The sequence below is a fragment of the Jaculus jaculus genome, chromosome 7 (assembly GCF_020740685.1).
Source record: "Jaculus jaculus isolate mJacJac1 chromosome 7, mJacJac1.mat.Y.cur, whole genome shotgun sequence".
Taxonomy (NCBI): Eukaryota; Metazoa; Chordata; class Mammalia; order Rodentia; family Dipodidae; genus Jaculus; species Jaculus jaculus.
The window spans coordinates 126,197,745-126,220,286 of NC_059108.1; the positions used below are offsets into that span (position 1 = coordinate 126,197,745).

General features: G+C 38.3%; 1 protein-coding gene across 10 annotated transcripts in view; it reads right to left on the minus strand.

Annotated features, from left to right (window-relative positions):
* Unc79 (unc-79 homolog, NALCN channel complex subunit) overlaps positions 1-22,542 on the minus strand; it is a 271,086-nt gene that overhangs the window by 191,328 nt on the left and 57,216 nt on the right. For 8 of the 10 annotated variants that reach the window (XM_045155122.1, XM_045155124.1, XM_045155117.1 and 5 more), the window contains exons 3-5: positions 17,216-17,520; positions 13,405-13,575; positions 3,326-3,418 (exon numbers count right to left, since the gene is read on the minus strand). In XM_045155122.1, the coding sequence (XP_045011057.1) occupies positions 3,326-3,418; positions 13,405-13,575; positions 17,216-17,462 (511 nt within the window). In that variant the 5' untranslated portion in view covers positions 17,463-17,520. The remainder of the gene's footprint in view (positions 1-3,325; positions 3,419-13,404; positions 13,576-17,215; positions 17,521-22,542) is intronic. The other 2 variants (XM_004649317.2, XM_045155118.1) reach the window with 2 other exon arrangements.

Consider the following 22,542-nt stretch of genomic DNA (forward strand, 5'->3'; position numbering starts at 1 on the left):
TACACTCAAGTCCAAATGGATCAAAGACCTCAATATAAGACCAGAAACTCGACTACTACTGGAAGAAAATTTAGGAAGTACTTTCCATGATATAGGAATGGAAAAGACTTCCTGAACAAAACTCCAGTAGCTCACGATCTTAAACAGTCACTCAACCAAAGGGATCACATGAAGCTGAAGAGTTTCTTTACAGACAAGCATACAATAAGTAAAGCCAATTGATTCCCCACAGAATGGGAGAAAATATTTGTGGGTTATCCAACTGACAGAGGCCTAATCTCTAGAATATACAAAGAACTCAAAAATCTAAGCAGTAAAAAGTCAAACATCCTACTCACAAAATGGAGCAAAGAGCTGAACAGGCAGTTCACAAAGGAAGAAATACAAATGGCAAACATACACTTAAGAAAATGCCAGGCGTGGTGGTGCACGCCTTTAATCCCAGCACTCGGAAGGCAGAAGTAGGAGGATTGCCATGAGTTCAAGGCCATCCTGAGATGACAGAGTTAATTCCAGGTCAGCCTGGACCAGAGTGAGACCCTACCTCAAAAAACAAAAAAAAAAAAAGAGAGAGAGAAAATGTTCATCATCCCTAATCATCAGGGAAATGCAAATTAAAACAACTATGAGATTTCACCTTACCCCAATAAGGATAGCAAACATCAAAAAATCAAATGAAAATAAATGCTGGCAAGGATGTGAAGAAGTAGGAACACTCATCCACTGTTAGTGGGAATGTAAGATGGTACAACCACTTTGGAAAGCAATATGGATACTCCTGAAAAAGCTGACTATAGAGATACCAGCAGACCTAGTTATTCCCTTACTGGGAATCTACCCTAAAACCTTCAAACCACAGGCCAGAGAGGTTTGCTCAACCATGTTTGTAGTGGCTCAATTTGTAATAGCTAAGAGCTGGAATCAACCCAGATGTCCATCACTAGAAGAATGGATAACTAAGATGTGGTATATCTACACCAAAAAAAAATGACACAATGAAATTTGAGGAAAAATGGTTGAACCTGGAACAGATTATTCTCAGTGAACTTACCCAATCACAGAAAAAAAAAAAAAAATCGACACACAGTCTCACTCATCTACAGCACCTAACCTGAATCTACCCAAGAAGCCTTACATACCCAGCAAGCATCTCATAAAATAGGATGGGTGGGGAGGGAGGGGAGGGAGGGGAGGGCAACAAAGGGGTGGGAAACACAAATCTAGACCCAAACGGCAATGGTACCATAAAATTCTACTTCCTAAAAGGCAGACCAAATGGCTGAACCTTCACCAGGCCCTTAGAGGGAACACCTGAACCACAAGACACTGGAGAGGGTATGATGAAGACTGACCTTAATCTTCCTTAATCTTCTACAGCTCCCTCCCTCTCTCCTCCTCCCAATCTCTCTCTCTCTCTCTTCTCTCTAACTCTTCTATATTAGTTATCTTTTCTTTCCTTTTCTTAGTGGGCACTGACCTGTAACTCCCAGTACCAGCATGTGGCTTTTGATCAGAGAGACCTACAAGGTTTCCTAAAAGAAAGACAGATTTTTGTCAGAGTACTTGATGACCCACCAAAAGTTAGTGGTAAGACCCTACTGCTGAAGACACCTTATGTGGTCAACATGTAAAATGGAATGGCATGGCTGGAAGCTGGAAGAGAGTCAGTCCCCAGAAAGTCAGTGTGTCTAGTGCCAGAAGGTACTACATGGGTGACTGAGGGAAAATGACCAATATCTGTCCAAGCAACTCATGATCTAACCTACTTAGCAGTAAATAACCTGTTGTGATGCCCACACAAGTGCAATAGTGGCACACAGCCATGGTGGGGAACCAACTGCTCTTGATTCGGCTAACTGATCCCCTCAGTGGCACGGGACCCATAGCTGGAGCTGGGAAACAAGTCAGAACCATATCCAAACATAAGCCCACTCTCCATTATCAAGCTACCATCAATCATGCACTACAAGAGGGCCTACACCTATTAAATTCTCTTTAAAAAAAGTAAGGGTTATCTCATTTGTCCTGGTGCTAATATACTCTCCACTGGAGAATCTGCTTCTCTTTTTCAAATAGACATAGATCCTAAGGACAGAGCCACCCCATCACACCTCAAAAGGGCCCTGGATGAAACTAAGAATAATTGGCAAGACAAGCAAGGGTGCTGTTTTCCTGGTGAAACGGGTACCAACACAAGGGTGAAGGAGATCAACACAGAGAAAACTCAACTCCTACCAAATTAGAGATCCAGAGACCTAGAGGCCCCCAATACCTCATCACTGAAACAAACCAAAAATGAACCCAACATGGATTAGGGAAATTTTGCGGAAGAGGGGGCAGAAAGAATGTCAGAGCCACATGTTGGGTCATGTTATGCAGAGACATTTATCCTACCCAAAACTGTGGGCTAACTCCACAATGCATGACCCATATACCTCAACAAGGAGGGGCCAAGGGGAGGGGACAGGTCATGGATGAGCCTAATAATGGTACCAAACTGACTATATTTGCTGAATACAAAACTAATTAATAAAAAAATTAATTAAAAAAATCAAGTTCATATCTAAACAGATAATTTCAGCAGTCAGCTTTTGTTAGGTCATTGCCTGTGCTTCCTCTGCAGTTACACTGACAAATTCAAATCTGGCAGTCAGTCTGAGGAAAACCTGCCCAACATCATCAGTAATCTCAGACACAAAAGTCAAATGGATTGCTAATGTTCAATACACAACTCTTTACAAACTTGATGATAATACTAAATAAAAAGTCACAAGGAGATAGTATTTTCTCTTATATGCCCTTTAAGCCATTAATCTCTTTCATTACTTTATTCTGTAGAAAGAAGCTGAAATGAAGTAAAAGGCTTGCAGGGATACTTTTTGCACTTACCAATGACTTACCAAATTATTAAGTAGTTATCAATAGTTCATAGAGCTGCAGTGTGTGTGAGACAGAGTTAGGTTGGTTGTTTTGTAGGCCAGGCTGGCCTGGAATTCACAGTGATCCTTTTGCCTGAGCTTTCCAAGTACTGGAATTATTGGCTTAAGGTACACATTGGGTTTACTTGTATATTTTTAGTTTGATTTTTTCCAAATAGCCAATTTAAAAGTCAGTGTTCTACAGTTTTGTCCTCAAATGTTCTAAAAATATCACTAGCAGACAAGATCACTATTCCTAGTAATTGGGAAGAGAAATATATTTTAACACACGTCTGTTTTCTAATATATTCCAAACTGTCTATCCCACCAAGAGAAGCTCTCACATGAAAATTCTAGCTTGCCTGCTTGATGTCTTGTCTGATGACTGTCTCTGGATTTTTCCTTACCTGGATTAGACGTGTACTGCATCGCAATCATTAGCATGGACGATGCAGAGAGGTTGACATGGGCTGGAACACCTTCTCTCCTGGAGGAACCCACTGAAACCAAAAGTTTTTGATTAGACATAACTTAATCTTTATGGGCAAATATATCTTTGCTACCTTACAAACAGCATGATACCTATTCAGAAGAAAGTTCCAATTAAACCACTGGATTTTTTAAATTATGTTTTATTTTTATTTATTAGAGAGAAAGAATGGGTGTGCCCAGGCCTCTAGCCACCGCAAACGAACTCCAGACACAAGTACCACCATGTGCCTCTGGTTTATGTAGATACTGGGGAATCAAACCAGGGTCCTTAGGCCTCATAGGTAAGCACCTTAACCACTAAGCCATTTCTCTAGCCCCTGAATTTTTTCCTAGTTTTTTGGAAACAGAATCTCATGTATCCCAGGCTTCCTCAAATTCACTATTTAGCTGAGGATGATCTTGAACTCCTGTGATTATCCTGCCTCCACCTCCTGCCGCCGCCCCCAGCGCTAGGATCACAAGCATGCACTACCACAGTAGGTTTATGAGCTGCTGATGATCAAACCCAGGGTTCATGCGTGCTAGGCAAGCACTCTACCAAGGAAGTCACATCCCCAGCCACAACCAACAGAAAGTTTGCACAAACAAAACTACAAAAATTTCCTTGCACACAGATGACACAATCGTATGTAACTCTCAACATATCCAGAGAAGATCTGCATTGAGAAGGAGCTAAGCCTGAATGTGTTATAATGGTTTTATAAGAGTTGTACTTCAATGTGATCTGCATTCCCAAGACGTTTATATCTAAATAGAAAGAAAATATTTTGCTCAAAGAAACACATCTCTCAATAACAAAGTAAAAGATATTTAACTTAACATGAATGCATAATTTTTAGAGGTAAATAAAATAAGTTTAGTATAATATGTAATTTTTTATTTAGTCACACATACAAATTTTAAACCACCTATTATAAAAAAATGCCACATTAATTTTTAAATTATTTCCAATTTTCAAATGTCATTAGGTAGCATTACTCAAGTCTTCACATGAAACTTCACTGGGTCTTCATTACCGTGAGAATCACTTTTCAGCTTGCCAATGCTAACTCTCATCATATCAGTCTGAGCTGTTTGAAACAAAGCACTTTTTTTTTGAATCGGTGAATAACACTGTTGTTAGGCATTTTATCCTATACCAACAAGTATTCAAATATGAAGCAAGATGATGTCTTCGCATTTCACCGGAGTTGTATAATTCTGATCTCTACTTGCAAATGTCTTTAATACATCTTTAAGTGGCTTGTTCATGACAAAATCAAATACCATATTAAGCTTGTTTCTTTTAATAGAGTACTAGGTAACCCCTTTCGGTATTCAAAACTAGTACTGAAGAAGTTATCTGAGGTAATATGTTGTTGACAAAGAGCATTTTTATCTCAACAATAATTGAGAGGTGACCCACGACTGGAAGACCTTTATTAAAATTAAAATATTAAATGAGTTCCTTTTTATCTCAGAGGTAGCAGAAAAAATAACCACACTGAAGCATGAGCAGAATATCAGCTCCCATTTTCCTATACACAAAGGACCACTGACATGGACAGCAAGCAAAAGCGCAAATCTCCTCAAATTTGCTTTACTTTATTTTGTATTAAAGCACAACATGTGGGGTATATCTCATCTACATCTTATTATTATAAGACAACACAATAAAACACATGGTAAATAGAACCATTAAACACTAATAAAAGATTTGTCATATAACAAAGAAGACAAAAAAATTAACAGGATCCTAATTTTTCTTTTCACCTTTCATCAACCCTATAAAGGATAGTGGCTTTTGTAATAGGTTTGTAGAAACAAATAAAATAGATCCCTACTTGAGTTGCACTAACCTGAATTTGTTTTTATTAATCCCTTGTGGCTGAGTGCTTTTAATTTATACAACAAGTATTATTCAGGCTTATAAACTAGTTGAGCTCTACAATACAAATACTAATATGTAAAAAAAGAATATGGAGATCAGCACACTGTTCTGAGATAGTTAATTTGATTAAACAATATGATTAATTATGGAAAAAAGGACCTTGAGTCAAAGGTTAAAGAATAAGACATACTAAAAAAAAAAAAAAAAAGAATAAGACATATTTGCCGGGGATGGTGGTGCACACCTCTAATCCCAGCACTTGGGAAGCAGAGGTAGGAGAATCGCCGTGAGTTCAAGTCCACCCTGAGACTCCATAGTGAACTCCAGGTCAGCCTGGGCTCGATGAGACCCTACCGCTAAACACACACACACACACACACACACACACGCACACGCACACGCACACGCACACGCACACGCACATGCACATGCACACACAAAGAATAAGAAATATTTGCTTTAATCTTTAACTAGGGAGAGTTTCAAAATTCAGCTTCTTGGGGTCTGTATCTAGAGATTGTAACTATATATTACAATGCTTTTTCAAACAAGTGTTTTAATCTTTGTTTAAATTCATTTCCAACTTTTTCATCATATGCATTTGTCAACAATGCAAACTCCTGCTAACCTGTCTGGAGAGGTTGACAGTTTTTGTGCCTGCAGGCCTTTAACAAGGGGATTGATGCCCAATTGTCTGGGGTGATTTAGATGAAGACCATTTGGAGAACTGCCCAGATGACTCAGCAACCTTTGAATGTCCCTGTTACTCCTACAAATCTATGTTGTCCCTCAAGGAGTATTCCCCTAGGACTCAAGTCCTAGGAAATAGCTCCAGTACTTATATAAGCAGATGGTACCTTGCAATTTTAAAGCCTTCTACCAGACTGAATAAAATCACCATGACCCTAACTTAATAAATGGGCACAAACACACCTCATTTGTTCTTGTCCAAAATAATAATAATAATAAAAGAAGATATGTCACTTGTCCTCATGAGAACTCAACTAAAAAAAAAAAAAACTACATGCAATAAAAAGAAGAAAGGCAAAATAAGAACATTTTATACTTAATATCATGCTAAGGAAATTAATTAAAATTTTCCAGTCCTTCAGTTACCTGCTCACAACCTGCACAAGATTGGGCCTCTCAACATTCTGCCATGGATGGGGAAGGGCTCACAATACCCCACCCAACCCTCTCTGATGAGCTATTAGCAATTAATGGTGTGAGGGAAGTCACTTCAGTGGTAGAGCCACTGAAAAATTGCCCATACTCCAGTAAATGAGCCCCATTCCCTCACATCCATGTGAACAGCACCAGTTACATTCACTGGGCACACGCCAAAAAGGAAAGCAGAAGGGGAACTAGGTAGAAAGAGGAAGGGGTTCCGCCAAGATGGGAAGGGAATAAGAGAGGATAATGAGAGTGGATATGATCATAATATATACATGTAGAAAACTGGCAAAAAAAATGTTAAACTTTAAAGAAAAGTTTCCAGTCATATTCCCTATCCTCCCAGCACCACCACCACAATCATCACAATGTCTTCCTGCCATGAAAGTATCAATCCTTTAACATGCTCATGAATTTTATAACTCCCAATGCACTGCTCAGTACAGTTTTCACATGGTTCTCCCCTAAAAAAAAAAAAAAAAGTATACAGATGGAGAAAGTCATTTTATAAGAGAGAGAGTAAGCAAACTGCATGAATGCACCAGCCCAATTATTGGTACTTCCGTCCAAGCCACTGAAAGTCTTAGTTAATGCATTTATTCACTCAACAATATTTTCAGTACCTCCTTGTGCCAGGCATTGCACTGGGCCTGGGCATACAGTGGTAAAGAAGATAGGCACGTTTTTCTCAGCTTAGGTGCTGGAGCTATGTTATTCACTGTAGTAGCTACTGGCCACTAGAGTAGCCACTAGCCACAGATGGCTGTTTAAATTAGTCAAATTAAATGAAATTCAAATTTCAGTTCCTCAGTCTCACTAGTCACACTGCATGTGCTTAGTGGCTACACGTGGGAGTGATCATTAGACTGAGCAGCATAAACTTTCATAAATATTCCCACCATCATCACAGAAAGTTCCATGGACAACATTGTTCTAGAAGAGAATGGATATTGGTGAAAAAATATAAACCATGGCAAGGGAATAGAGGGATGATTGAAAGTTCCTGTGTTCGGAAGCCAAGGAAAAGCACCTCAAGAGAGGTAGTACTTGAGCTGAGATCTAAAGAAGACAAATCATGTGACATTTAAGAGAAAGACTGAGATGAAGGACAATGTGCAGAGCAAGCACAAAAGCCTGGAGCCTTTGTAACAGTGCAGAAAGCCGAGTCGCACAATGCAGAGTGCTCACACGGGCAGTCGGTGATGAAAGCAGTGAGGTCAGCCACGGCCAGATCACAGAGGGCCTGGAGGGCCAGGGATGGTCATCGAATTTGATTTGTAACAGTAGCAGGAAACTAGATAGATGAGGGAAGTGAAAAGGCCTGTTCTCCATTTCTGGAGATCTGGATTTTTGGTGAAGCACAGGCAATGAGAAGCCTAGCAAGGGAAGCAGAGACCAGATCAGAACTTATTTGATCCAGAAGAGCAATGGTAATAAGAAATTATCTAGGTTGGAGTACATCGAAACACATCCTACTGGCCTTATACTTTTCTAAAGGGTAAATATAAGGGAGTCATCTGGGATGAAAAAGAAATTCTAATGCCCATGACAAAACCATTTCCTGCACTTGGCTAGAAGGCATTACCTGGGTAGATAAGACATCTCTCCTCTACTTGGACCTTGGGTTTGTGCAAGTAGAAATAACTGTTCTGTTAGAAAGGATCTCAGAAGCCGGGCGTGGTGGTGCACACCTTTAATCCCAGCACTTGGGAGGCAGAGGTAGAAGGATCGCCGTGAGTTCGAGGCCACCCTGAGACTACATAGTGAATTCCAGGTCAGCCTGGGCTAGAGTGAGGCCCTACCTCGAAAAAACCAAAAAAAGGGGGGGAGGAATCTGAGAATAAGAAGTCCATGCTCAGTTAAACATAAAAGGATGACTAAGGCAACAAGACCCTAGAGTCTAGGCTGCATTAAAATACATGCTGACCGGTGAGTTAATGAAGACTCACAGAGATAGGACACCCATCAACCATAGAAGTGTTCTTCCACGAATGCAAGTCAGAACCTGGTATAATGACAGCCTGTTATTTTTACAGCAAACTCAGAGTTGAACATTTCATCCTCTCCTGGATGACCCCTTGTCTCAGGAAATATTTAAGAGGATAAAACTTCAAAACGCTAGGGAAAATTCAGCAGGATATCAGAATTAATGGCAATAGGATTTAATGTGTCTATGATTTACCTACACATTTGATCCATTATACACTCATGCACCATAGAGTGTTAAAATTCCAGTCCCACATGGCATTCATCTCATGATCTTCATGACAAACATGGGATGTAGACAGGGGAGTTATGATTAATGACAATTCTACAGCTAAGGAAATGAAAGTTGGATGAGGTCAAGATAGTTGTAAGTAGTCAAAGGACTACAATTCAGCCCTTCTGAATTCCAGTAACAAAATATTGCTTACAAGTCAACAATAAAGCTCTTACAGCAAGACTTACCTTATAAACACAAGCATTAGCTAATAGGCCAGTTATAATAAAAGCCGGAGATTACTTAAGTGTCATCAATACCATGCATTCAACTTTTACTATTGTTTTTCTATGTACTATTTATTGGTTTTTGGAAGACCATAAAAACATACCATATGTCACCTGTAATAGAAATAACAGAACAAAAAACGATCTAGCCAGGCATTGGTGGCACACGCCTTTAATCCCAACACTCAGGAGGTAGAGGAAGGAGGATCACCATGAGTTTGAGGTCACCCTGAGACTGCATAATGAATTACAGCTCAGCCTCCAATAACATTATGCAGTTGTTTTCAGTTAAGACACAGATTTGACTAAACCTTTCTTTTTCCTGAGGATAAGTGACTTTTTTTTTTTTTTTTTTTTTGGTTGTTTGAGGTAGGGTCTCACTCTAGTCCAGGCTGACCGGGAATTCACTATGTAGTCTCAGGGTGGCCTCGAACTCATGGCAATCCTCCTACCTCTGCCTCCCGAGTACTGGGATTAAAGGCATGTACCACCACACCTGGCCTGAGGGTAAGTGACTTTGTAAGAAAATCCAAGTTGGAAAAGAAAGTGGTTTATATGGCACTGTACAGGACACAAGGTACATTAGAAACACTTTGAATAGTTGTAATTCTCTAGCTTTACTTCTTTCTTCAAAACAAGACAGCCTACATTAACATAACTTCATTTAGAATCAGTTTTTAATCTTCTCTACCAAGCCATCACCTTCCAAACACCCATGTTTCAATTTGGCCCACAAACTGCAGATTCTTTATTGGAAAAAGAGAGGCTTCCACAGTGACACACAAATAATTTTTTTAAATTCTTAGTAACCTCTTTATTATACCTTTGTAAGCAAAGCATATTCCACATATATGGAATAAAGAGAAGTACATTTAATTTATAGAAGTAGTTTAGAAAAACCTTATTCAAAGGGAACGTTTATAATAAAGTGATGTTACACTGCAGTACCGCAAAAGGGGTTGTTTAAAAATAAAAATACAGGAAATGAAACAGATATGGTAGCACACACTTGTAATCCCCAGCAGCCCCTCAGGAGGTGGAGGCAGGAGCAACAAGAAATTCAAGGCCATCTTTGTTGAATGTGACCACCCTAGGATAGATGAGACCCTGGATGAAAATTAAATAAATAAACAAAGTATAGCAATTGGTTTAGTGACAAAGAAAGCATGAAGGATATACTTTAGATATATACAGGCTCTTAATCTGAAGGTTTCAATCCAGTTTAAAGCCAAAATTTTATTATTCAAGTGATATAGACATTGATAAAATAATTAATTATGTAATCATTGATAACATAATAATTTTAATACCAAAAAACTATCCATTTTACATTTGGCTTTAGAAATATCATACAAAGTGATTTTGTTAAAACCTTTATTAGTTTAGCCTTGAACTTGCAGCAGTCTTCCTGCCAAAGCCTCCCAAGTGGGGCTCCAAGTGTGCATCACTATGCCCAGCAAGTTCTTCTCTCTTAAAAATTTTATTAATGGCTTGAGAGATGGCTCAGCAGTTAAAGCACTTGCCTGGAAAGCCTAATGACCTGGGTTTGATTGTCCAGTACCCACGTAAAGCCACATGCACAAAAAGTACTGCATGTATCTGGATTTGTTTGTGGCAGCTAGAGGCCCTGGAACACCCATTCCCATTCTCTCTCTCTTTCTGTATCTCCTTGTAAATAAATAAAATGTATTAAATATGTAAAATATTTTTAAAACTTTACTAAGTATTCAAAATATGCAACATCTTTTCTTCTACCTCTCAGGCCCAAAATAACAATATTCTGGCAAAATTAAATGCTCCTTGTTTCAATATGAATCTCTAGACACTGAAGTAACCACCAAATGGAGCCAAGGCGAACTACAATGAACAGACCCAGAGTCTCACATTAATCCATTTTACCGTGATTAATTTGGAACCAAATCCCTTCTTTACATCCACTCTATGAAATGTATGCAAAATCAGTATCTAGATAGTATATTAGAGTATGGCTATTAAGATTATGACTAAAACTTATTTTCTAGATTTAAAGATGACAGAGATTGGCTACTGTGGAATTACCAGAATGATAATAAAATAAAAGTCAAAACTAAGACTAAAACTAGGTTAGTAAAACAAACACATGAGCCAGATCATCACTGGCTTAGGTGAAGATATATGCCTGTTACGTAAAATAAGATTGATGTTATTTTGCCAGCAGTTATTAAGCCATAAATAATCTTAAAGACTGAACATTTTTTGTACAGTTGAAAAAGCATAAAGTCCCAGAGACATGGCATGACTTGTTCATACCTCCAAATGAATGACAAGCTATTCCACTAATAAACACTAAAATTCATATAACTGTTTTAAACTCAGGTCATTATTTTGTATTCCTTGGTTACCAGTGTTCACACACTTGTGTAAGCATTTTTAACATGACATGCTGTGTTTTATGTTCCGTATTTCTAATTAAGTGGAAATTAGTGGCCAAGTATGAAAAGCCAAGCTGCCAATACCTGATCCATTGTAAATGTAACCTCAGAAAACTGCTACATTAATTTCTGTCCCCAAATTATTAACTTATTCATAAGAACTTTAACATTAGATTATTACTAAGAAGATACCACCTCACCTGCTTTCTTTAAAAAAAAAAAAACAAGAATTCCTATGTTTAACATTTAATATTATGCATTTAGAAAAAAGACTGCACAATTCTAAGGCTAAATCTGCAAGCAAATAATGGTCCATAATGTTATACAAACTAAACAAAGAGAAGGAAGTATTCTACAACTTGAATGGCATCACCAATCTGCTAATTTTTTGAATTGCTGTATAATTAGAATGAGTAAGACTCTGCTAAAAAGGCATGAAAATTACAATTCTGTACCTGAACTCAACTGTAGCTGATATAGCTCATACAGTACAAACACCTGCTAATTGTTGATGTCCAGCAACAACTTCTGTAAGTACCTAAATTAGGGATGGCACACACCTACAACCCCAGCACTCAGAAGGACGAAAGCGGGCGGATTGCTATGAATTGGAGGTCAGCCTGAGCTTCCTACAAAATCCTATTTATAAAAAACAAGCAAACACAGTTCTTTTTCCTGGCTGCTCATGCTACTTCCTGGTACAGGTGTGTGTGTACCTTATTGCTGCCATCTTTCATGGACATTGGAACACAGCCTCACAATGGCTTTCCAGGAATCCTCCAGGTCTGAGCAACTACAGGGTTCACCAACTTTCCAGCCTGCAGGCAGCTATTGTAGGATTGCCTATGCTGTATCCTATAAGCTACTCTAATAAGCCTCCTTATGATATAATAAGAACCCCATCAATGAGAAGATGAGAAAAGCAAACAAACACTGGGCACGCCAGGCTTTAGATTAACACTTTCCCAATGCTGCAGGCCAAGTATCCTAATCATCACAGCCTCGTGAGACAGCCATGATCATTATTCTAACTTCACAGATAAATAAAAAGAAGAAGTGATCTGTCTAAGGTCATACAGCTAGCTATGGCAGAGCTATGATTAGAATCTAGATCTGTTTGACTTCTAAAACTACAGTTTGTTCATTTTTCCTTAAAAAAATTATTTCAGATTACTCACTGAAACACTGGTTAATCCATAATCCATTTCTTTAAAAGAATACTTTAGATGGATTTTGATCATAAAACCACAAACCAACTTTTTTCCCTCTTTGCTCTCATGTTTGGTAAAGCTGCAGAGTTAAGTGTGGAAGAGTAAATGAGAAGCTGGCCCAGTGGTTCTCAGCCGAGGCTGAGGCAGGAGGATCAGTTCAGGGCCACTCTCAGCTACAGAGTGAGTTCCAGGCAAGCCTGGGCTCATGAGATTCTGTCTCAAAAACAAAAGTAGAAGAGAATTCTCAAATCAGTTCTATGTTTGTAAATTGAACCTCACACATGAGTTGAAGGCTTTAAACTTTCTTTGGTGCTTATACATTTTCATTCATCTTATCAGCAAAACACCTCTGTGAAGAAAAGGCTAATACAGTCATAGCCTGTAGATAGGTTGCAACCATGTGAGCTGAGCTGCTCAACAGCTTGCAGCAATTGAGGTCCAGAGTCTACACATCCTGAATGTCTCTGCTCTTCCCATTCCACCCTACTGCCTTCAGGTGCAAAAGAGAAGATTTCTACATCTGAGGTAACTTTTCCACCTTTTTATTTCTGATGTGGCAAAGGATACTATAATTTATAAGTAGAAAATATAAACTGTGCTTTGTCATGTCCTTCCTTTTACACAAGCACGAACTAAATGCATATAACAATTTTAAGAGATCATTGCCTCATTTCTTTGATCTTTATCATACTATTAATACTGAAACAATTAAATTCAAATCATAGCACATGTATGTAGTAAATGATTCCATTGTAATCTTGAAAATGAAGAGCCTATAACAGTAAAAGCAATTGCCATTTGTACAATACATTAAATCTAGTATTAGGTGAGATTGAACTTACATATAGCCATTGGTAGAAAAGATGTGCTAAGGTATTCAATAATATCCTTGTGCAGAAATGGAGGAAAGGTAGCTAACGTTGAAATCATCGTGTAGGGCAAGGTACTCAGGATATCATCATTGAGAAAGGGTAGCAAACATGTAGTAGTATAAAATATTGACTGTCCAAGATCTACAAAACAAAATTGAGTAATCAGTCACTGAATATTTTGTCATTAACAAATATGCTAATTTTTCATAAGCTGGTCTATGTCTTAAGAACTATTATTCCCTTTCTATCAAGAGTTCTGAAACTTACTGCTTAGTATAGTGTACTATGTACACAGGACATAGTCAATATATGATTATATTGAGAAACATAAATTCATTGCATGAGCTTTTCCTCAATACTATGTCTATCACTGATAATATTCGGTATACATATGACTTCTTGATCTCATGAATTTAAAGCACTTGCCATGTAAAAATGAATCCCCAAATCCTCTCATTCTTACTCCCACTACATTTTATAGAAGATAACTGGTACTCAAAGATGTTAAATGATTTGCCCACTGGAAATTTAAGAAAAGTCTAGGGCAACGCTAGAAATAAAACTAGGCCATTACTGTTCCAGTGACCAAAACATAATGGTACTACATCTTGAGTCCTGGGCAATGGAGTAGTTTGTAACTTCCATGGAGTAGCAAATTCAGGATGCACTTTAAAAAAGGAAGCTACGCTAGGCGTGATAGCTCATGCCTTTAATCCCAGCATTCAGGAGGCAGAGGTAGGAGGATCACTGAGAGTTCAAGGCCACCCTGAGACTACATAATGAATTCTGGGTCAGCCTGGGCTAGAATGAAACCCTACCAAAAAAAAAAAAAAAAGTAAGTTACTAGCTGATACTGCCTGACCCTATGTACTTAGGCATCACCCATCATGAAAGTAGGTGCCCCTTCAAAAGAATCTATCAGTATGTTTAATGGAGATAGTAACAATACCTACCTGGCTTCATTAGAAGGATCATTAGGAGTTTTAAACAAAATAAATGGAAAGTGCTTAGCACAGCACATACGCCAAAAATACTAGCTACTACCCATTACCATTTACCTGCATGAGAAGCAAAAGTAGAGGATCTTCAAAACAAACCACAACTACTTAGTTTCAGAAAGCATGTAGAACAAATTCCATTATGTGCATGCTGATTTTCTTTTTACTTTTTGCAGTATGGGTGTGTGTGTGTGTGTGTGTGTGTGTGTATGATTGCACGTGTGCATGTGCATGTGTGTGCTGTTGCAAACAAAGGCCCATGAGGCTTTATGTGGGTGTCTGGGGATTTGAACTTGGGCTGGCAGACTTTGTGAGCAAGTTCCTTAAACCACTGAGTCATCTCCACCATGTTGATGCTTTTGAACGTCCCACAATGCAGGCCATCCACCAAGACTCAACAATGCAGACCAATGGTTTTTGCATTCATAACAATAGGGGGTGTTGACTCTTGTCTCTTTGCAACAGATTTGTCTTCTTGGTTATGTGCATTCCTAAAGTTATTTCTGATTGCCATTAGAATCAATATGCCATTTCAGTGCACCTATCACTGACAATGTCCACACAATGCACCCTGGAGAGCAAGGGTCAAGGAGAGCTAGAATCAATGAAATGGAAAAGGTATAGGTGTTTTAGTATGAGTTACTTGAGTCTATGCATAAAAGACAGCTCAGCTGCATTCACTGAGTATTTTGCTTAATTACAGATCATTATCCCTAAAAGGGCCATTGGAGCCCACCTAACGTATTTTTCATGTAAGGAAACTGAGATCTGGAGCAGAGAAGTAGTTGCCCAAATCACCTGAGAGTTATAGCTAAGCTGTGACAAAAGCGTTGTCTAGTGCTCATTCCTACAGGCCACCCAGACCCAGTGTGAGGACGTAGTCTCTAACCGCAGCACACTGCAGCTCTCAGTCTCAGCGTGCAAAAGAGGCGCCCACAGGAAGCTTGCTTTAAAAATCAGGCCTCAGGGCCGGGCATGGTGGTGCACGCCTTTAATCCCAGCACTTGGGAGGCAGAGATAGGAGGATCGCCATGAGTTCAAGGCCACACTGAAACTCCATAATGAATCCCAGTTCAGCCTGGGCTAGAGTGAGACCCTACCTTGAAAAAAAGAAAGAAAGAAAGAAAGAAAGAAAGAAAGAAAGAAAGAAAGAAAGAAAGAAAGAAAGAAAGAAAGAAAGAAAGAAAGAAAAATCAGGCCTCAGGACTACTCCTTAGTGATTCTCACTGGAAAATTCCATGTTGCAAACTCCCTGGGTGATTGTGAGGTCCTTCACACACCTTTACAGACAATGCTACCTGGATTCTCTAACCATTCACCAGAAGGGACTGTGAGGCTGTACTGTGCAGAACAAGAAGACAACATACAAACAGCAGGAAGTATAAGATCGCAGAACAGGTAGAGAGCAACAGCAAAAATCATTTCTCCCCAAACTATCAAAATTCACACATGATATGGATTGATATTTACCAAACTGACCATCATAATCAAGGAGTCTTGGCAGTAAAGGGCATGTGCCCTACCCAGTGGACCTTCCAAAGACCTAGAAAGTCCATGGGGCATAACAAAGGAAAGGCACAGACAATCCTCCACAGATATCAACTGACAAATTATAAGCTCTGGTGTCTTGTGTTCAGATTTGTCTCACTTAGGTCCCCAGCCGAGAGAGTATCCCAAGTAAAAGAGGCGAGGCCACAAAAGTGCAGGAAAAGCAACTATTGAGATTTCTACACTTTCATACTCACTATAATACACAATGGTAAATACAAGGAAAGTAAATTCAACAATCATTATTTCATCATTTTTATGAAAGTAGACTTTTCAAACTGCTTCAAATAGGAACATAACATACTAAATGGCAATAAGTATTTTCTTAGGAGAATAAGCTATATTAAAAAGCAAATAACCCCCACCACTCACCCATTTCCCAAATTCTAGATTTTCTGTACAATTAAACTTTAGGTATCATACTTTCAGGAACTAAATTATCAGTATTTTAGTTAAGAAAACTAGGATTTTAAAGTGCATTTTATGCAAAACACTCATTACTTACTAAATTGTTTTTCATTTGATTATCCCAATTATACATTGGATAGTTCAGCAAAAGACGGTAACTAAGCCCCTTTGTATGGATCAGCAGAATGGAGTACGCAAGCAAGGTAATGAAACTGGCTGAACACGAAGAAAGGGGGAAGAGATAAGAAAAGAAGCATTCTCCATCTTCTATTTTAAAACACCCCTGAACATGCTGTATGCTGGATTTTGTAGTAATTATTGGTTGTCAGATCAATTTAGAAGAGCCCTTAGGCATTTCTTCATATCTAAGCTACTGACTTCTAAGACAGGAAAAATGAGTCCCAGAGAGAATCTCTGATTTGCCCGCCAAACGTATAGAATTGGTCAATCGTTTAGAGCCTGTTCTTCAAGCTCAACCTTTTAGATTTTTTGAGTCAAGATTTTAATACATCTCAGTTTCCCATGTGTGACTTCAACAAGTGTTGTCTCAATAAGCCAATCAGGAGAGATGAGAGAGCTTCTTGATGTATCCTTCCTCCGGCTTCCAGCCCTTCTCCACCACAAGCCCCTGGCTAACACCCCAGGAAGTAAGACAATGTGACATGGTAGGGTGGGAAGCACCATCATCAAGAGATTTCCCCATAAGGAAGTCTTCAGCCACACAATGTCTTCACAAGACTTCTGACAAGAACAAGTCTCCAAACTCAGCATTATATGTATTCATAAGCACACATGTACATTCCCAAAGGCTTCAATGAAATGCTCACCATGTTGGCCATGCTGTAGTAAGGGAACTAGATCCAGGAGAGTCACCAAAGTCACGTAGAGGCCTTGGTAGTCCAAAGAAGGGTAGTCTGACAACTGAGCATCACGACTTTGCTGGCCACGTTCTGAAGGAGCATCTCGCAGGACGCTGTAAAGGAGGGAGCGAGTAACAGTAGGGTTGATGGAACTGACCTGCGGTCTTAGAGATGGGGTGAGTGGGAATGGCACAGGAAAAAGACACATGGTCATGGGCACTGTCAAATTGGAGGCATCTTGGTTTTCCTTCTTCCCTGTGCGGGACAAAATGCTGTTGGGGGGACAAAGAAAAAAAAGAGACAACAAAGACACAAAGAACAGCACATTACATTGAAATGACACTCTAAAACAAATAATAAAACACCAGATACATTCCACATAAGATGCAAGTGCCACAGCCAGCACAGCCTACAAATCTAGTGCTGGCCACATCGCTTTGTGCTCAGATCTCAGTAACACAGGTTTACTTGGTGGAAGTTTCATTGCATCTCATGTGTTATCTGGTTTTAAGGAGCAAAAATATAAAAATGCATGTTTCAGTGCCAAACCCATGTTTTACAGTTTGTCAGTTTGGTGAAGGAGAGGTTTCCTAGAAGGAAAAACAATGGCTTTGTGTCACCAGCAAGGGATCTTATTCCTAATCATAGTTTCCAAAGAGAAGTTTTCATCAAGACTGTCTTAATCAGTAAATAGAAACTTGCAAAATATAGGTATGGCACTCACAGAAACATGTTTTAGCAAAGAATAAACATGTGTGTTTATTAAGAAAGTCTTAAAAATCACATGTTTATTGCATCAAAATAATGTCTATATGTATATTATGATACTGTTTCATGACATTCTGTCAGTATCATTGGAGATAATGAAGTTTAAACAGGCATATGAATTTAGAAATAATACATATTTCTAAAATGTTAGCTAAACTACATCGGAAAAGCTATAAAATAATATATAGTAGATGGCCCATAGCATGTGTTTGTGAACTAATGATAATGGTTATTTATGTGTGTGTTTTAATTTGGCATGTTGGGGAGGAACCATTTTATTTTATGAATACAAACAGTGGTTTATTAGATAGGTACCTTGAAAATTCTAAAGACTAAGCAAGCAGTGTCTGTTATATAACTATACATCATACAATAAGAGCTCATATATTACTGCTACTTACGTTATTATTCAACAAAACTCACTAAAAACTAAAGAAAATTTAGAAAGTTAAAAAAGTTTAGTGGGAATAAAAATGTCTAAAAATAGTTTTCCTTTAGTCTTATTTAAAACTATAAACATTTTAATAAAATGATAAAGCAGAAAAGTTGATTTAAAAATAAAAGAAAATACTGCTTAGCCAAATGTTTAGGTTTTTAAAATTGGATTGCACTATTTATTAGTAGACAATAACTATACATTATAATATCTGTAGCACTTAGGTGCTTTGCTATAGTATACTTATTTGTTAGTCAAAATAAATGATAATTTATAAATGCCTCGTTACATAAAATAACCTTGTTTTATACTTACACTATGTGCATCCAGAATTACTAAATTCTCAGTTAATGATATTGCAGCTATAGTTTACGGTGATGTGAAGAATTGGTTAGTGTCAAGCATGCTTGCTATGTCAAGTTTACATTAATTTTTATTTACTCAGTGCATAAATATGTTACAATGTAAGAAAATGACTACATGCTTTTTTATTTTCTATGTGCCTAATTTACCTCAATTTCCTTTGTCTTCTGATACCCAATGTCCAGGGAAAAACAATTGATAATAAAGATAATTTCAGAATAGTTATGTAATACTTCTTAGTAATAAATAACTTAAGAGTTTATGTATTTGTTGCTTTTAAAGGGATTTAATTTACATTTTTAGTGTGTGATGTATTTAGCTTTGTAAGCTTGTACTTTATGGTGGATAATATCAACATTCCACCTATCTCTATCTGCCTACATCGATTATAAATGACAGCAGATTTTTTTTGCATCAAACTTTATAATTTTCTCAGATAACTCAATTGCTCCTAAGAATACCACCCGCAGATGTTGTATTCATGATAAGCCCAGTCACCAACAATTTGTTTTAATCTTATTGGAGTCTAACCCACTGAAAATTCCTTTAGAATAATAATGGACATAAGTCAGTATATTATTTCCCAAACTTCAGCACTAAGTTGGCCAGCTATCAGCATCTTTTCAAAATTACAAGATGTGGGATCTTATACTTGAGGTGTAAGAACAACATTTTGCCTTATACAATAAAAATAAAATAAATATCATAAATTAATAATAATTTAAACTAACCTTTAAATTAAACTAAGAGCCCTGATCAACCTTCCCCTTAGTAGGAGAAACATAGCACATTTTTTCTGAATATAACTTACTATTTTTCCAAAGTTGGATCTATGTTAATAAGCACTAGTAAATCAACTTTGGAGTCTCTACTGTGGTATTTTTCCCTTCCTGTATATGTGGGACTCCCACATGATAGTAATAATAGCTTCCTACATGCAGGGAGGGAAGATTGTCAGCACTGAAACAGTAAACCTCTCTTTCACTGCCTTTAGATCTAATATGTAGGTGAAGTTGAGAAAAAAATGGCGAAAATGAGTTATCCATGAAACCAGTTTTAAATTATCATTCATGTCTTAATGTAAGAAAATGCTTTCATCTGTGGCATAACTTAAGAGGGGCTTATGAATAATGTACAATGCATTATGACTTTATGATGTTTTGTGAAATTTATTCAGAGAAAAAAATACTTATTTTCCCAACCAAACTGCCTAACTTGGGAATGCTCAGCGATTTTTCACATCTAAAAATTCTTTCCCATAGGTCTCTATAGAGACCACCCAAAAAGAATATTAAGAATGCCCCTGCTCAGAAGAGTTTGACACAGCAGCCAGCTTTCCACCTTCCCTCTCCCTCCTGAGGGCCTCTCTCCAAGCACTGCTTTGCTTTGTCGAGACAAGGCAAGAGAAGAAGACCTCTGTGGGTGTGTGGAAAGATGAGTAATTGTCCTGAGGTGTTTATAGCACAAAAAATTAATATGTCAAGTAAACTTTCCACACAATTATAAATTTTGACATTTAAACTGCTTCTCTGCACTATAGAAATTTTACTTGATCATGATATGCTTTAAAGCCATTCCGTGGGCTTTAGTTGAATCGCCTTAATAAGCAATTAGAAATGATCACTCAATTAAGATTATTGGGCTAAGACTAGAATCTCTTTTGAATGCAGATTAACATTTTCTGAAGAGTTAACAATGCAAGCAGCTTTTCCCAGATGGAGAAAGTGGCATGCAGCTTGAAGAACACCCAAAGAGATGCTGGGGAGGGTTTCCAAAAGGATGTGACAGGAAGACTAGGAACCTTTACGGTCAGCCAGGTAAAAGATAAGACCCTTAAAGAAGGTCAAGGTTACAAGGTGACTGTGGAATGCTTCCAAGCAATGTGAACAGACTCCTCTGTAGCTGTGAGGGGATCAAGCTAGGAGATCTCAGGAGGCACTCAAGCTATGTTAAACTGTGTTCACTGCCAGTCTGTGGACTCTGCTGAATTGAAATGTGCATAACTTAGTTAGCACTTAGATATAATCTCACCCAAGACCTCAGATCACTACCAGATTCAGGAAATGCTCTAGATGGGCTCCTGCACTGGATGAAATCTTGACAAAAGTCAATTCAACAAGTGTTTATTGATCCCCTGTCATGGGGCAAAAACTGCTCTAGGCACAGCACTAGCAAGCCAGGTACCACACAGGACTTCCTTCTAGAGCTAGAGTTGAGGGACCCTGCCAGGACTCTAAATCTAACTATGAGCTAAATGGTAGATGTGGACTCTTCAACTGATTTTATAGTCAATATATGGTAACTATAATATCTCCCCTCCTAGGGAGTAAATTAATTGAAGTTAAATATCTAGGCTGAACTCAGCCTTTTGAATTAGAAAAAACTTTACTAGAATTGGCATACATTGCATGCATGCATGCATGAATACCAGATGATTATTGCTCTATAATTATAATTATTGCTCTAAGTATAATTCTGACTTAGGTCAAGTGCTGGGACTTTGTAATGCAGTGTTGTAGAGCCCAGGCTGGTGTCCAGCTCTCATCTCCTCTGCTGTGATACCTGGGTGCTGAGATCACAGGCATGAGCCATAGAACCCAGCTGATTTTTCCTTATTTCTTTCAAAGAACTTGAGTTCTGAAAACAGTGAGAGCAATGAATAATTCTGAAAGTGAAAAGTATATAAAAGCAAAAGAAACTATGCTGCTTACAGAAAATCTTACTGTAATACTCATGGAACAAAATATCTGGAGCATTTCACTTGTACCAAGCTATCTAATGGCTCTGTGTATGTGACACAGAGAGAGAGAAAGAATGTGTAATGTGTGAGTGGTGTGTGTGTGGTATGGTGTGTGTGCACATCTGTATATAGATGTGTGTGCCTTGTGCAAGCATATTAAGAGACCAGAAGAGAATGTCAGGTGTCCAACAGAATCACTCTTCCACATTGTCTCCATGAGATTGAGTCTCTCACTGAATCCATAGCTGCCAGGTTTTTGGTCAGGCTGGCTGACCAGTGAACTTCTAACCCCCACCAGGACTGGGGTTACAGGCATGCATAACTATGTCCAGCTATTTATTTGAGTGCTGGGGATTTAATTCAGGCAGTCTCAAGCCTGTACACTTACACAGCAAGCACTCTTGCCCAGAGCCATTTCTTCAACCCCTCTAATAGACTTTGTTTAAAAAGAAAGAATACAAGTACAATTGTAATGGATGAATTTGTCAACATTGAAAGGGATTGTAGCATGATATAATTCATAGGACAATAGTTTTCTTTTTTTAATTTTTTTTGTTCATTTTTATTTATTTATTTGAGAGAAACAGAGAGACAGAGAAAGAGGCAGATAGAGAGAGAGAGAGGATGGGCATGCCAGGGCCTCCAGCCTCTGCAAACGAACTCCAGACACATGTGCCCCCCTTGTGCATCTGGCTAACGTGGTTCCTGGGGAACTGAGCCTCAAACCGGGGTCCTTAGGCTTCACAGGCAAGAGCTTAACTGCTACGCCATCTCTCCAGCCCGAGGATAATAGTTTTAAATTGTGTATTTCCAACTTACAAAAAAAGGTGTAGCAGACACAAAGAAAGAAATTGTAATGGGTTCAGCCCAAGGGTTGGCCTATAACTATTTAAGGTCTAATCTATGATACACTGAATTCCTCAATGTTTCCTTTCCCATCTCCATGTGGTGTGCATATGGGTGTGGGTGAGAATGTGGGGTCCTCCA